At 39.0% G+C, this 15058-nt stretch overlaps 1 protein-coding gene across 2 annotated transcripts in view; it reads right to left on the bottom strand.

Moving 5' to 3' along the window:
• Positions 1-1020: 1020 nt before the first annotated feature.
• Positions 1021-15058, bottom strand: part of ARL8B (ADP ribosylation factor like GTPase 8B) — a 48455-nt gene continuing 34417 nt past the window's right edge. For both annotated transcript variants that reach the window (XM_042979444.1, XM_042979445.1), the window contains exons 2-7: positions 14638-14718; positions 13638-13711; positions 13136-13229; positions 9565-9632; positions 8901-8971; positions 1021-3133 (exon numbers count right to left, since the gene is read on the bottom strand). In XM_042979444.1, the coding sequence (XP_042835378.1) occupies positions 3084-3133; positions 8901-8971; positions 9565-9632; positions 13136-13229; positions 13638-13711; positions 14638-14718 (438 nt within the window). In that variant the 3' untranslated portion in view covers positions 1021-3083. The remainder of the gene's footprint in view (positions 3134-8900; positions 8972-9564; positions 9633-13135; positions 13230-13637; positions 13712-14637; positions 14719-15058) is intronic.

The following is a 15058-nucleotide window of genomic DNA, read 5'->3' as shown; positions in this document are numbered from 1 at the left end:
ACAGGATTTCAGTGTAACTGGATCTTGTATGGATAGAATTACACAAGGCAATTAATTCCTCAGTCAAAACAATGAATACTAAAGTAGCCACAGCCCAATACATCCAATTTACTTGACGGAATCAAAGGGACAGATTTTTATAAGTCTCAATTTTTGAAAGCAGGTATCAACTTGAAAATCAAGGATACAGGAAGCTAAACTTATATCCTCCCTGACCCCCACCCACTGGCCCCAGGGACACACACACTCCTTCAAAAATCACTTTGGTAGGAGGGTGGTGAGAAGAGGGCAGGTGAACAGCCTAACTCAATCTCTCCACCAATCCCCTACAAAAACTGAATCTGGATATCCTCGAAATTTCTGTCCTAGAAATGCTGGATCACACCCAATTGGCCAACATGGTTTGACTATCCAGAACAACAGTATGGATATAGGAGGAAAAGCCAGGCTGAACTTTTCTTGAGTAAAACTACATAAAAAATCCCATCTTTGCAGTAGCTTTGAGGAGATAAATGTTCACTTTTATAGTGCAAAAGATAACACACAGGAAAGGAGACCAAATGGCTTTACTTTAAACATGTGCCTTTGTGGGAAAACCATAATGTTTGATATTTAAAATCTTTTCATTCTGGAACTCTAGTCAGTAAGTAGGCATGCCTTGCAACTTCAATTTATTAATAAAGTTTCATTATGATTTTTAAAAAGAATAGATCATAAAATGCTTAACTAGCTCTTGCCACTTGTGAAAGTCTTAAATTTGGTGTATCATGACAGTTTACAGCTAACAGCATCTCCTCCACCCTGCCTCCCCCCGCCAAATCCTAGTATCAATTCTGTGGATATTGTAAAAGTTTATTTCTATGTTAACTAGCCCACAGACCCAGTTCTTTGAGAAATGAGCTGATTTCTTTCCAGCACATTGTCTGTGGACCCTGCTCACGATAACTTTCTTTCTGTCCCCTTCCAAAAACGTCAGCACCTTCCATCAGGATGCACATTTTCAGTTAAAATGGTCAATACAACCCTCAAAATGCAAGTTTATTGAATAAAGCTGAGAAGAGCAGTAAACAGACAAAAAAATGCATCACCTAAATTAAAAAATTCACGTATTTACAAAGTTCAGTAACTGTTAAGTTTTCACATGCAGAAGTTAATGCACAGGAAAATGTTGGTAGTAGAGTTTGGATGTCTTGAAATGCTGAAAGCAATGAACAGACACACAAACACATTTAAGGTTTAGCTATAGGTCAAATAACAAACCTATGCGATCCCCACAGAGTCACACTTTCTAGTTCCAATTCCTCCTTTTAGGCACAAGCAAATTGCCACATTCTCTGTAATGGTTCACAGTGACCATTAATGGTGTTGAGCTACAGTAGCAAGTTTAAATTTCCCTTCATTTACAGAACCATCCATCCCATCAGGGAAGTATGCAACATGCTTCAAAGAATAGGAACAGAATTTTAAAAGCTGAGATTCTACTCATAAAAATGCGAATGGAGGAAAACAAGGACTATCTGTGCAACACAGTGCAGTATTTTGTACAGAATATTGTTAAGGCCATGGCAGTCTATAAATTAAAACTGGTATTCATTAAAAGAACTCACTGTTGACTGCACTTCTGAGTGCTCAACATGTCTGGAAATGCACTGTCTACATGAGTGCTGCTTAACAAAAGAAACAAAATCACACACAGTGTGAGGCAACACATAAGCGGGTGTACCATAGAGTTTTATCTACTACAGTGGTTTATGTGAATAACAATTTACAAGTGAACCAGTGGTAATATGTCCCTTTGTGTATATGGACATCACTAAACTACGAAACATGTTCGTTTTAAGTTTGTATACATCTCCGTATCATAGAAGCAAACAATCCACAGCATCAGCTCCTCAGTTCCCCGGGTGATTATTAAACAACCTGTAGACGTTGCGCATGATTACATTAGATAGAGCAGGCAGGTCTAGAGTTGTCACAATAATCGAGATGTCTAATGGCACCAGACAAAAGAGTGCCAAACCTTACATCAATAAGAGAGAAAAATAAGAATTTTTATTTCTAAGTATCTATTGTGCTGAAAGTCTATGACTGGATATAAAAAGTCGAGAGTTAGAGTGTCATGCAGCAGCACTGATTTAATGACTGGAGAAAGAAAGAACAAACAGGTGTTTGAACAAAGTCTGACATTCTTAGCACATTTTATTATATTGGCTGGAATGCTCTAAATTCATGAAAGCTTTTGAGAAAATCCTCAATTCCCAACCCTTTAAAAAAGTGTGTTGAACCCAGGAAAAAAAAAAAAGAAGAAGAAGAAAAAATAGAGAAGTAATGATCTGGACAGATACACAACAGCATGCCTCAGTTCCTCCCATATTCCCAACTGCTATCTGGTGATGAAGAGTTCTCAGAAAGCAGAATGTTTTTTAAACTCATATACGATCTCACCAGTGTAAAGAACCAATTAACAACACTGATCTGGTGCCTTCGCTCACTCTTTGCAGACCATTTTTTAAATTCCTAAGGTGTAATTATACATTTCACATGCATTTGTGAGACAGGTAAACATTATGTTTTTATCCCACATGAGTCAGGCTAAAGGTTTTCTAAATACTGTGTGTGGCACTAGAAACTTCATGCTGTATCAAGTCAGTATCAGTATTAAGCTAATGGACTCTATAACGAAATATCATAGACATTTACTGAAAACCAATATAAAAATCTGGCCCAGAAAGACCAGAACATATATATGCAATTGTCTTGATTTAAGATGGTCACATGTGTTTGGGGTTTTTTGTTTTTTGTTTTTTGTTTGTTTTTTTTTTAAAAAAAAGCTCTACACACTGTTTAAGACAAGTATGTATAAGAAGCTTTTTTTGTGTGTGCTGACTTTATCATGACAACTCTAGCTGATTCTTTATGAAGGATTAGGGATACACATCTTCAGCAGTGCACATGAGAAATAAACTCTGAAAAAGGCAATTTCTTGGGTTTAGGAAGGACCGTATTCTGGGAAGTACTTCAGAGGAACGGACAATAATTCTAGGATTATAGCCAGGAAGGACTGGATGACTTCAGGAGATGCTTCAGCTTCTTCTAGACTTTGAATGTTGAATAAGCCACTGAAGTGTGATATCTAAAGATGGAGGGAAAAAAATTGAAGGCATTAAGATATCAAAGTTAAGAAACTACTAAACATGAGAGATAATATTTAAAATGCAGCTAATTCAAAATACATGCTGGCCCTGCCCTCTTCTGCTTTTCTGCATCTATACTACTATTCTCCATTACCAAAACGTCAAGAGGGCAGTCTAAGGAATTATGAGAGACTCATGAGGTCTGTGTGCTCAGGACAGCTTGTGCCATCTTTTTATTCACTCAAAAATTTACTAACTGCCTTAAGACAAGGTACTATTACATGAAGTGCCAGGAATGCAAAGATATGGGAGAAACCCTCTTTGCCCTCAGGGAGTTTTTAGTGTCAAAGCTGGAAAACAGAGAAGAAATCATTTGGGGTTGGGAGGAGGGTTGCCCGGCAGAATTCCAGGCAAAGGAAACAACAAAAGCAAAAGAATAAACAAAGACATGAACACTGTGGAGATCTGGATGGGTTATATTTGATAAGATGTGGATGAAGCACAGGGATGGGGGAAGGGGCTGCCACTCGTTGCTAAGGCTACAACAGGGGTTCTCACTTCACCTTCTAGACATTTTGGACTGGGTAATTCTATGCTGGGATGGGAAGAGGGCCTTTCTTGTGCATGGTAGACCATTTTGCAGTATCCATGACCTCTACCACTAGATGCCATTATCACTCCCCCTCCACACTCATAGTTGTGACAGCCAATAATGTCTCCAGATATTGCCAAATGTCCCCTGGGAGCAAAAATGTCCTCAACAAAGAACCACAGACAAGAGGGAGCCAGATATCCTTGTATCTCACTCTAAGGTGCTGCTAAGTTTGGGTTTTATTCTCAAGTCAACTAGAAGTTATTGCAGAATTTTAAGCAGAGAACATATATTACTTTATTTTAGCATGCTCAACAATGGCAACAGAGAACAACTTGGAAAGCTGCTAATACAGACGCCAAATACCACAGCAGGAATATGAAGTGGAGGAAGGCCTGAAGCAAACAAGTGCTATAGGGATAGAAGAAGGAAATGCAGAATTGACTAACATACAGAATAGAACAGACTGCCTATATGTAGTGGGTGAGAAAGAACATTCTGACTTCAATGAGTTGTGTATGTCATGGAGCTGCTGACAAACACAGTGGCTAAAGAAAGAACAGACTTGAGAATTAAAAGATTAAGAATTTAGCTGTAGGGGCGTCCAGGTGGCTCAGTCGGTTAAGCGTCTGACTCTTGATTTTGGCTCAGGTCGTGATCTCATGGTTCATGAGATTGAGCCCCACATCAGGCTCTGCACTGACAGTACAGAGCCTGCTTGGGATTCTCTCTCCCTCTCTCTCTGCCTGTCCCCTCACTTGTGCTCTCTCAAAATAAATGAACATTAAAAAAAAAAAAAAAGAATTAAGCTATAAAGCACATCAGGTTTGAGGTGTAAGAAGATAACAGGCATGGAGATGTCCAGCAGGTAGTTTTAGCTCTATGGATCTCAGAAAGGGATGCAGACTGGTAAGCTACCATAATAGAGGTGGCAGGTGAAGCTATAGTAGCTGAAATTAGCTAAGAAAAGCACTTCGAGTGACAAGAGAAAGCAGCTAAGTCAAACACTGAGTCACTGTCATTGAGTTCTTTAAAATGTGTCACCCCTATGTGAGCATCTATCAAAAGGAGCATTCGATTCTCCAAGCCTGAGAGCTGAGTGCAAATTCAGTTTCCCAGCTAATGTGTGTTACAGAAACTGTACTCCACATACATATAAAGAATAGCCTAGAGCTGAGATCTGAACAAACATGATCTGCTCAGAGTTGTGAAAACAATGATTTAACCTGATTGCTGAACCAGACTGTACGCTTTCAAAGGGGGACAGCAGTATGCAGTAAGAGCAAAGCCATGTTCATTAGAACTGAACGGAAAGAAAGGTAAAACTGAAAGTGAAATGCCTAGTTTTAAATATTTAAGATATTCACTTAAAAAAATTAAAACTTGTGGACACTGGACAGAAGTCATATCCTAAAGACAGATGGATCCTTAAGACTAGATAAAAAGGCAGAAAAGAAATAACATACTCAGAAAAAGAAGTCATCTTCCATAACAAAAAGGGCCACAAACATGAGTCATCTTTGCAAAGATCATGTTCCCAGAAGTAATCTGTTCTATGTGTGGTCTGAGGATACCTTACTCAAGTATTTCATATGCCACATTAGGAAGCTGGAAGGAGAATATACAATCCATGTGCACTGAGATACCTTTGGAACAATTTAGTAAATTCATGAATTTGGTTCTAAAATGTTGTAAAAGCTGAAATTAAGGAGGATGTTCTGACTTGATTATCCAAGAAGTCTAATCTAATTCGCTATTAGCTGCATTTCTTGCTCCAAATTCTGATTTACAAACTGCTTATTTGAATCTAGGTAGAGTGGATCCATGTCCTAGGGCTTGATAATACAAAGGGAAGCAGGAGTTCTACAATCACACACTGGTGTCTCTGGAGCTCTATGACAGACTAGGAAGATCAGCCTCAAATAGCAAAAGTTCTTTCTCATCAGCTCTCCAGCATTTCCTTCCTAAATGAGCTCCCAAGATTTTTTCAAGAAACTATCTGGCTAGTTTGTTAAGGTAATAAAATAAAGGGTTTTTTTTCTCCTTTCAATAACTTCTTTTTCCTATTTTATGAAATACTAGAGAGTATTCAAAGTGGTAAAATGGATTTACAGAATAGCACAATGCCCTAAAAATTACGGTTAGTATAGAACAGTGTTTTTCAGCCTTGCCACTACTGCTAACATTTTAGGCTGGTCGATTCTTAGCCGTGGAGACTGTAGCATGTTTAGAATATCTCTGGTCTCTACCCACTATGTGCCAGCATCACACTCCTCATTATGACAACCAAGTGTCTCTGGACGTTGTCAAACATCTCCTGGGGAAAAAAAATCCTTTGATGAGAACACTGTTGTGTAAGTAAATACTCTCATGGCGTCACAACTTAAAATTTAACAAGAATTCCTCCTAACACGGGGGGGGATTTTTTTTTAATAAACTATGTAACCCTAAGTGTTTGAAGAGTCTGAAAATTATCTGAATGCTCACAATATAACAAATCACTTATTCTACCCATTTAATAGAGGAGAGTTTGTGTCCATCACCAACTTATTAGGCTCACACTGCTTTTAGGTGCTCTTTAAAGGAAGCTCAGGGAGGCCTGGCTGGCTCAGTCAGTGGAGTATAGGACTCTTGATCCTGGGGTTGTTAAGTTCAAGCCCCATGTTGGGTGCAGAGATTATTTAAAAATAAAATCTTGGGGTGCCTGGGTGGTTTAGTCAGTAAAGCGTCCGACTTCAGCTGGGGCCATGATCTCACGGTTTGTGGGTTCAAGCCCTGCATCCGTGCTCTGTGCTGACAGCTCAAAGCCTGGAGCCTGTTTCGGATTCTTTGTTTCCCTCTCTCTCTGCCCCTCCCCTGCTTGCACTGTCTGTCTCTCTCTCTCAAAAATAAATAAACATTTAAAAATAGTATTAATAAAAATAAAATCTTTATGGGGCACCTAGATGGTTTAGTAGGTTAAGCATCTGATTCTTGATTTCAGCTCAGGTCATGAACGCATGGTTCTCGAGACTCAGCCTAGGGTCAGGCTCTGTGCTGACAGCGCAGACCTGCTTGGGATTCTCTCTCTCCTTCTCTCTCTGCCCCTCTCCCACTCATGTACACATGCTGTCTCTCAGTCTCAAATAAACTCAAAAAAAAAAAAAAAAAGAAAGAAAGAAAACCCTCAAAATAAAAAGTAAAATAAGATAAAATAAAATAAGAGAGAAAGAAAGCCCAGAATTAGCCAGAAAACTATCAACAATTTGAGCTCATCAGAGCATGTTTGAGAAGGTATGGGGAAAAACTTGATAGACTAGAAATCACTTGGGAAAAAAGTGAACTATGGTAAGAACCAGTACAAAATGAACAAGGCTAAAGGAAAAAAAATCTCAGAATACCTTTTAAACACACTTTTTTGGCACTATTTACAAGTGCCAATACAAGTTTTCGGTGTTTTTTTTTTTTTCTTTTTTAATTGGAGGTGTGACTATGGTAAAATGGTCAGAGAGAGATAATGTTTTTGGCTTTGAATATGGAGGAAGGAGCCATGAGCCAAGAAAGCAGGCAGGATCTAAAAGGTGAAAACAAGGCAAGAAAATGGAGTCTCTCCTAGAGTCTCCAGAAAGAGCACAACCTGTCATTTTAGTCCTTGATTTCTAGCTCAGTGAGAACCATGAGAGGATGCTAATTGACAGCAGCAATAGAAAACTAATACCCCCATGTGACATCCACCATATGTCAAATGTTGTAATGCATTGTCACATTCCCTCTCACAAGAGAGTTTTGAAATTGCTGCCATTATCACCATTTTATAGATGAGTGAAAACTGGAGATCAGGGAGGTTAAGAGCTTTGTCCAAGGCCTGTCAGAAAGTAACTTAGGACCAAGTGTTCTGGCCTGAGCCTGCGTGACTCCAAAGCACACGCTGTCCGTAGCCTACTATGCAGCAATGATGGATAGCCTCATTTTTCTGTACTGACCCACACAGTGATCTTTTTCATCAGTGACCACCAAAACTCAGAAAAGTGAAGGTGCCACAAAAATCCCTAGGCTCCTACCCAGCCGCTTCAAGATGCATGCATTGAACTCTCCTTTCATACTTTGGTTGAGCCGGTCATGTCCAGACAAGAACCATGTGACTTAGCGTGAGTAGCTTTTTTCGTGAAGATTATACTTTACCACTGAGTATATTTTATTGCATTGTTAGAGGTCTTTTCACTCAAGCAAGCAACTAACAGGTTGGAATAGTAATTTATCTTGTCAAACTCTTCCAGTCCTCTTTCCTTTTTACCTTTGACTCTTTTTACCCATTCCAATATACTTTTATTACATAATCTCTCATAAATTAGTTAAGAAACTAAAGTCCAACCAGATATACGTATTCTTTAAGGACACTGTACTAGATTGAAGAGAGTCCCTAAAAATTCACACCTACCAGAACCTTAGAATTTATTTGGAAATAGTCTTTGCAGATGTAAGATGAGATCATACTAGATTAAGGTAGGCCCTAATCCAATGATATATGTCTTTATAAGAAAAGAAAATACACACAGAGACACACACAGAGAAGGCTGTGTGAGGCCAGAGACAGAAGCTGGAGTTATGCCATCTCCAAGTCAAAGACTGCAGGCAATCACAAACTAAGAAAAGGCAAGGAAGGATACTCCCCAGCAGCCTTCAGGGCCCTGTGACACCTTGAGTTTGGATGCTCAAGTTGTGGTAGTTTGCTATGGCAATTCTAGAAAATTTATACAGACACTTAATAGATAAAGGGTACTTTTGGCTTATATCTCCAATAGAGTACTGACATATTGCAGTAATATACTGGTTCAATAAATGAACAATTGTTTCAGTGCCTATAGACCAAATAATAGACCAATTTTTGTGAAGTCTTATTTCAAAAACATCATTGTTAAAAAGCACAGCTGGATACTAGCTCGACCAAAATTAATACAATAAATTGATATCACATAATGTTTAACTTCATGTCTATTTCACTTCTTTAAATAGCATAGAGCACATTCAGGATGTGTATTTGCTGTCAAAATATATAATGTCTATTATTTTTCCTGAGGCAAAAACAACAGTACTCTAAAAGGGAAGTCAATTAAACAGAAATGGGGAAAATAAACACTAGAAACCATTAAGACACCTTTCCAGTAATACCCATTTCTTCAACAGTCATTTCTTACCTATATTATCCTTTTCTTTGCAAGAAATTGAATAGCAGCAAATTTCTCTATCCTGAATAGCAGACAGGTTCCTATAAGAAGCAGAATTAAGAGAATAAGTCAGTGCCTAAAACAACCATCATACTTATCACCCTTTGTTCCATTTCCTGGTCTTTTTATACTGAAGAAATTATTTTACCACTACTGAAATTTTAGAAAGTCACTTCTCTGGTGGGCCAAATTTACCATGTTCACCTAAAAACATAGCAATAAGCATTACTAAATAACGGCGCCTGGCTGGCTCAGTCAGAAGAGCATGCGACTCTTGATCCTGGGGTTGTGAGTTCGAGCCTCATGTTGGGTGTAGAGATTACTTTAAAATAAAATCCTTAAGGGGCGCCTGGGTAGCTCAGTCAGTTGAGCGCCCCACTCTTGATCTCAGCTCAGGTCATGATTCTAGAGTCATGGGATCGAGCCCCATGACGGGCTCTGTGCTGAGTGTGGAGCCTGCTTAGAATTCTCTCTCTCTATCCTCTCTGCCCCTTCCCCCGTCTCACGTGCTCTCTAAAAATAAAAATTAAAAATTAAATAATAATATAATGATGCTAAACAAAGTAGTGGGCAAAAAAGTGTAAGTGAGAACCAAACTTTTTTAAAAACACCATCATTCTTTCTTAAGACATACATTTTTTCAATTAGCTGTTTTTCGTCCAAGGCATTCGGAAGATCTCTCTTGTTTCCGAGTACTAGTACCTTTAAAAAGGAAAGATATTAACAATAAACTTTTATGTAAGAAAAGGTCACAGAAGCATATGATAGTCATATCTGTGGACATGAAAACTGGAATGGTACCACATGCCATACTATTAAGGCATATTTGTGTTAAGTGGTAGCCTATCTCATTCACTCTGTCATTCAAATTAGCATCCATTTTAACTTCTCCCACATAGATGCCCTTAATCCAACATGTGGCTGCCAAATTCTATTTAAAATATTCTAAGTCTTGGGGCACCTGGCTGGCTCAGTTGGTTAAGCATCCAACTTCAGCTCAGGTTGTGATCTTGCAGTTCGGGGGTTTGAGCCCCACATCGGGCTCTTTGCTGCCAGTGAGGTGTCCCTCTCTCTCTCTCTGCCCCTCTTCAACTGGTACTCTCACTCTCTCAAAAATAAGAAATAAACATTTAAAATATTTTAAGTCTAGGGGCACCCGGATGGTTCAGTTGGTTAAGCATCCAACTTCAGCTCAGGTCATGATCTCATGGTTCCTGAGTTCAAGTCCCACATCGGGCTCTCTGCTGTCAGCCTGTCAGCACAGAGCTCACTTCAGATCCTCTGTCCCCCTCTCTCTGCTCCTCCCCCACTTGCACTCTCTGAAAAACAAATAATATTTTAAAAAATAAAAATAAAATAAAATATTCTAAGACTAGGGACACTTGGGCAGCTCGGTTGGTTGAGTGTCCTGCTCTTGATTTCAGCTCAAGTTATGATCCCAGGGTCATAGGATCAAGCCCCACAGTGGGCTCCATGCTGAGCATGGAACCTGCTTGAGATTTTCTCTCTCCCCCTACCCCTCTCCCCCACTCACACTGTCTCTCTCTAAAATAAAAAATAAAATATTCTAAGTCTAGGGGCTCCTGAGTGGCTCGGTCAGTTAAGTGTCCAACTCTCGATTTTGGCTCAGGTTATGACCTCACAATCATGAGATTGAGCCCCAAGGCAGCCTACAAGCTAGGTGTAAAGCCTGTTTAAGATTCTCTCTCTCCCTCTCCCCAACTTGTGCTTTCATGCTTTCTCAAAAAAAAAAAAAAAAAATCTGAGTCTACGGTATGCATTCTGCTATTTCTAAATAAATGTCTACCAACACAACCAAGAGCGGGGGAACAATTTTTTAGCCATTTTTTTGTTAGCCATTAATCATATAAACACATAAATAGGCTTTTAAAATTCCTGATCCATCCTACAGAATACCACGTATAAATATTCTAAGACAATGGTTAAGTCTGGAGCTCAGGATAAATATAGCAGCTCTAAACTCTAGCAATAAATGCTGTCATCAGGTTGCTAGATGTACTTTGAAAAGAAAGGAAAGCAGAAACAGGCTTCCCAATTACCAATCTATCTTTCTCAGCTATGTCCTTTCTGCCTTAGAGAGAGCGAGAATATGAGTACCTGTAACATACCTGATGATATCCAAACTCTAAAGTCAGTGTTTTCTAAAAACCTGTATCTCAACAAAGTACATGCCAGGTCTACCTTGTCATACCTATTCCTTTCACTTAATACAGCATACTCTCAGCTGACTCCATACACTTTGACCAATCGTACTCCTAGGCCCCAGACTGTGACTCTGCACAAAGGACAGAAAGCCAGGGACACCAGGAGCTCACAGGAGAATGCACTACAGGGAGTCAGAGTGCCAAGAGCCAAACCTCAATACCTTTGGTCAGCCTGTCTCCCCTTTCCCAACTCCCATGCCTCTCTATACTCTTTTAGTCACACCAGGTTCTCAAGCTGGACCTGCCCGAGTTTCTAAAAATAACATCACAGTCATTTGTTATCAGTGGTCAGTTTGGAGGTTGCCTAGCATTTTAGACCTCTTACTACATTTAAGAAACCTCCTCCTACCGTATGAATCTGCCTCCCAACAGAGATTCTTGCTTCTGTGGATCATTTTTCCCCAGCTTTCCTTTCTGCTAGATCTAGAATTGACCAAAACCTTCCAGGCAGAGCCAATTACACAAGAAAGCAGGAGGGAGAACCCATTCTGACAGGGAAAGAGAATCACCTAGATGACTTTCCAACCAGAAAAATTACGTCCAGTGTTTAGAACCTGCATGTGGTCACCAGATTTACTCTGTGGTGTGGGTCTGGGTATCTGGCAGCTGCTGAGCTTCCTTGTTCCAGCCCATTTCCTGAGCCTGCTTATGTGCTGCCTTCTCAGAGCTACCCAATGTCCTTTCAATGAATTCCTTTCTGCTTAAGTCAGCTTTCTTTTGCTTGCAACTAAGAAGACTCGTGATGACTTTAAGGCTGATGTTTCCTTACGGTATATAGAACCAGGTTTTCAAACAGGAGATACAGAATTGGCTTTGAAGTCAGATAGACATGGATTCAAAACCTGGCTGCACAACATACAAATGTTGCCATGTAACCTTGAATAAGTAACAACTTTTATGAAGCAGGGATAACCATGAACCTCATTATGTTCTGAGAATTCACAGAGATAATACACCTCAAGTACTTGACATTCATTGTCATGAGATTAAATCCTGGTCCTTTTCCAGCATTCTTGGCTCAACAAAAGGCACCACCCTCCGCACAAATGCACGAACCAGAAAACTAGGAAATTATTCTTTACATTTCCTCTTTTAACCCATTATCAAGTCTGAGGACAGTGTTCCTAAATATCCCTAATACCTGTTTCCTTCTCACCATCTTGTCTACTACCACCCTAATTCATGGTACTATAATTTGCAGTACAACTTCAACAGCTTCCTAAAACTGTCCTTATAGTCCTTCTTGACCCTTGAATCTACTCTCAAACTGAAATAAAAGTGACTTAAATAATAAATCTGATCATTTCAAATGTTACATCAGCCTCCCACACAGTCCAGTCCAGCCCAGCCCAGCCTAGCCCAGCCTCCTCTAGTGTCCTAGATGCCTCATAGCTCACCACCCTCTCACTTTGCTATGTGTTCTAGAGAGACTGGCCTCCTCTCAGTGCCTTGCTTCCTCCTTCCAAAAGCGCTCTCTTTGTCTACAACTCCCTTCTCCTCCAATCGTCCCAACCAACCCTCACATGCCTCCATATCCCTCACAATTCAGCTCAAGCATCACTTCCTCGGGGAATCCTTCTTTCTTCCCTCAAACTAGATCAAATCTCTCCTCTAACTTACAACTTTCATGGCCCCTTGTACCTTTCCTTTGCAGCACTTATCAGAGCTGTACTATTCAAATGATTTCATCGCATCCACCTTTCCTACTAAACCACAAGCCCCATGATGGCAGAGAGCATGATTCTATTCACTTCTGTTCATTACTGTATCCCCAGGACTGAGCACTGCTCCTACTGCATATAGTTTAAGAAATAAATAAATAGCACAGTGCCCAGTATATGACTCATATTCAATAAGTATAAGCCTTTCAAGACTTTAAGACAGAAGACATTTTACTGGTTTTGAACATAACATAATCAAAGAATTATACTTCTAATAATATATTATAATCATATAATATACCAAAAACTCCATACTTACCGGAATTCCTTGTAACTGTGGTTTATCTAGAAGATTATGTAGCTCATTTCGAGAGGCTTCTATCTTTTCACGATCTGCAGCATCTATCATGTAACTTAAAAAAAAAAAAAAGCAGTTTCAATATGTCTTCTCCAAATTCTCTGATGATCACAATTAGGAATAAAGGTTTTTAATTTTAAGATTTACACTATTGAAACTGTTAATCAAAATAAAGGCCTACATAAAGAGAAGCTCAGTACCCAAAAATACTTTTAAATAGACTATTCTTAGGTGCTAAAACATGGCAGTAAAACATTTATATCCCTTAGCTCTTAACTGCATAAACAAAAGACATAAATAAAACTCTCATTTACGATTCATTTTTTCAAGTTTCATATTAATGGAATTACACTAAGAAAATATCTGAGGAAGTTATTGTGTGAAATAAAAATTGAGCCTTTGAAGTATTAAAAACAACTTTTCTTCCTGGAAACCTAAATTGACGTTTGTAAAAAGTGCTTACACAATGGCATTGACTCCTCTGCAGTACCGTTCCCACATGCTCCGGAATCGGGGTTGTCCTCCTATGTCCCAAATCTTTAAATCAAGAAAGACAATTCTTAAGAAAGATATTTCAAGTAATACACGGAAGGAAAAAATTACAAGAGGCGGAGAAAGATTAGGCAGGTGTGCTTACTTCCACAATGTTAGAGCCAAACTACTCCTGAAAAGCTTGAGCTAATAAAACAAGCTCTTAATCTAGAAGTTCTTGGGGCCATTCTAAACTTTATGTTCAAGGGTGCCTGGGTGGCTCCGTCAGTTAAGTGTCCGACCATTGATTCCAGCTCAGGTCATGATGTTACAGTTCGTGGGATTGAGCCCCACATCAGACTCCATGCTGACAGCACAAAGCCTGCTCAGGATTCTCCCTCTCTCTCTTGGCCCCTCCCCCTGCTCATGCACCCTCACGCTCTCTCTCTCTCTCTCAAAATAAATAAACATTTTGTAAAAAAATTATGTTTATAGTTTTATAAACTTTCCAATTTTATAGTTTTAATTTTAGGGCTTAGTAACAAAGAAAGAGAAAACTAGGTTACCACATATATACCACAAATATAATACTAAATTACCAATATTATAAATAATAAATTATCTTTCAATATAAAATACTACCCATGAAATAATGTAACACTACATCCCAAACATGGGATTTTTATTTTTATTTACATCCCAAACTAGGGATCTCAAAGATGGGGTTTTTATTTCCTAGAAACATTTAGACCCTAAACATTATTCTTCCAAACCATGTTTAATTTTTTTTTTATGGCACTTAACCATTTCAATTTACACATTTTGATCTATTAGAAAAAGAAAAAAATAAAACAAAACAGTTGATTTACATTCTTTTGAAACTTACCCATTCATGAGTTAAGAAATACAAATAAGCATGTAAAAAACAAAGAAACAAAGATTTCTAGCTATGTATGCTAACAATTTAAGTCAAGTATGGCAAGATAACATACCTTTATTGTGACGTTACCTTTAGTTACCTTCCTCATGTTGAAGCCCACTGTGGGTATCATATCTTCACTGAATTGACCTGACTGAATGAAAGAAAACATCTCAAGTTAGATTAATCAATATTTATTAAGATTCATAACATGGTATAAGCTTCAGGCATCAACAATGCTTCTGTAACCATTTTAGTATTTAACTAATTTTTTAGTGGTGGTAATAATGTCTTAAGAAAACACGCTTTAGGGGCACCTGGGTGGCTCAGTCAGTTAAGCCTCCGACTTCGGCTCAGGTCACGATCTCGCAGTCTGTGAGTTTGAGCCCTGCATCGGGCTCTGTGCTGACAGCTCACAGCCTGGAACCTGCTCCAAATTCTATGTCTTCTTCTCGGTCTGCCCCTCCCCTGCTCACGTTCTCTCTCTCTCTCTC

Source organism: Panthera tigris, chromosome A2 (genome assembly GCF_018350195.1).
Source record: "Panthera tigris isolate Pti1 chromosome A2, P.tigris_Pti1_mat1.1, whole genome shotgun sequence".
Lineage (NCBI taxonomy): Eukaryota > Metazoa > Chordata > Mammalia > Carnivora > Felidae > Panthera > Panthera tigris.
Note: the sequence above shows the minus strand (reverse complement) of the source record. Positions and strands in the feature narration are given on the sequence as shown.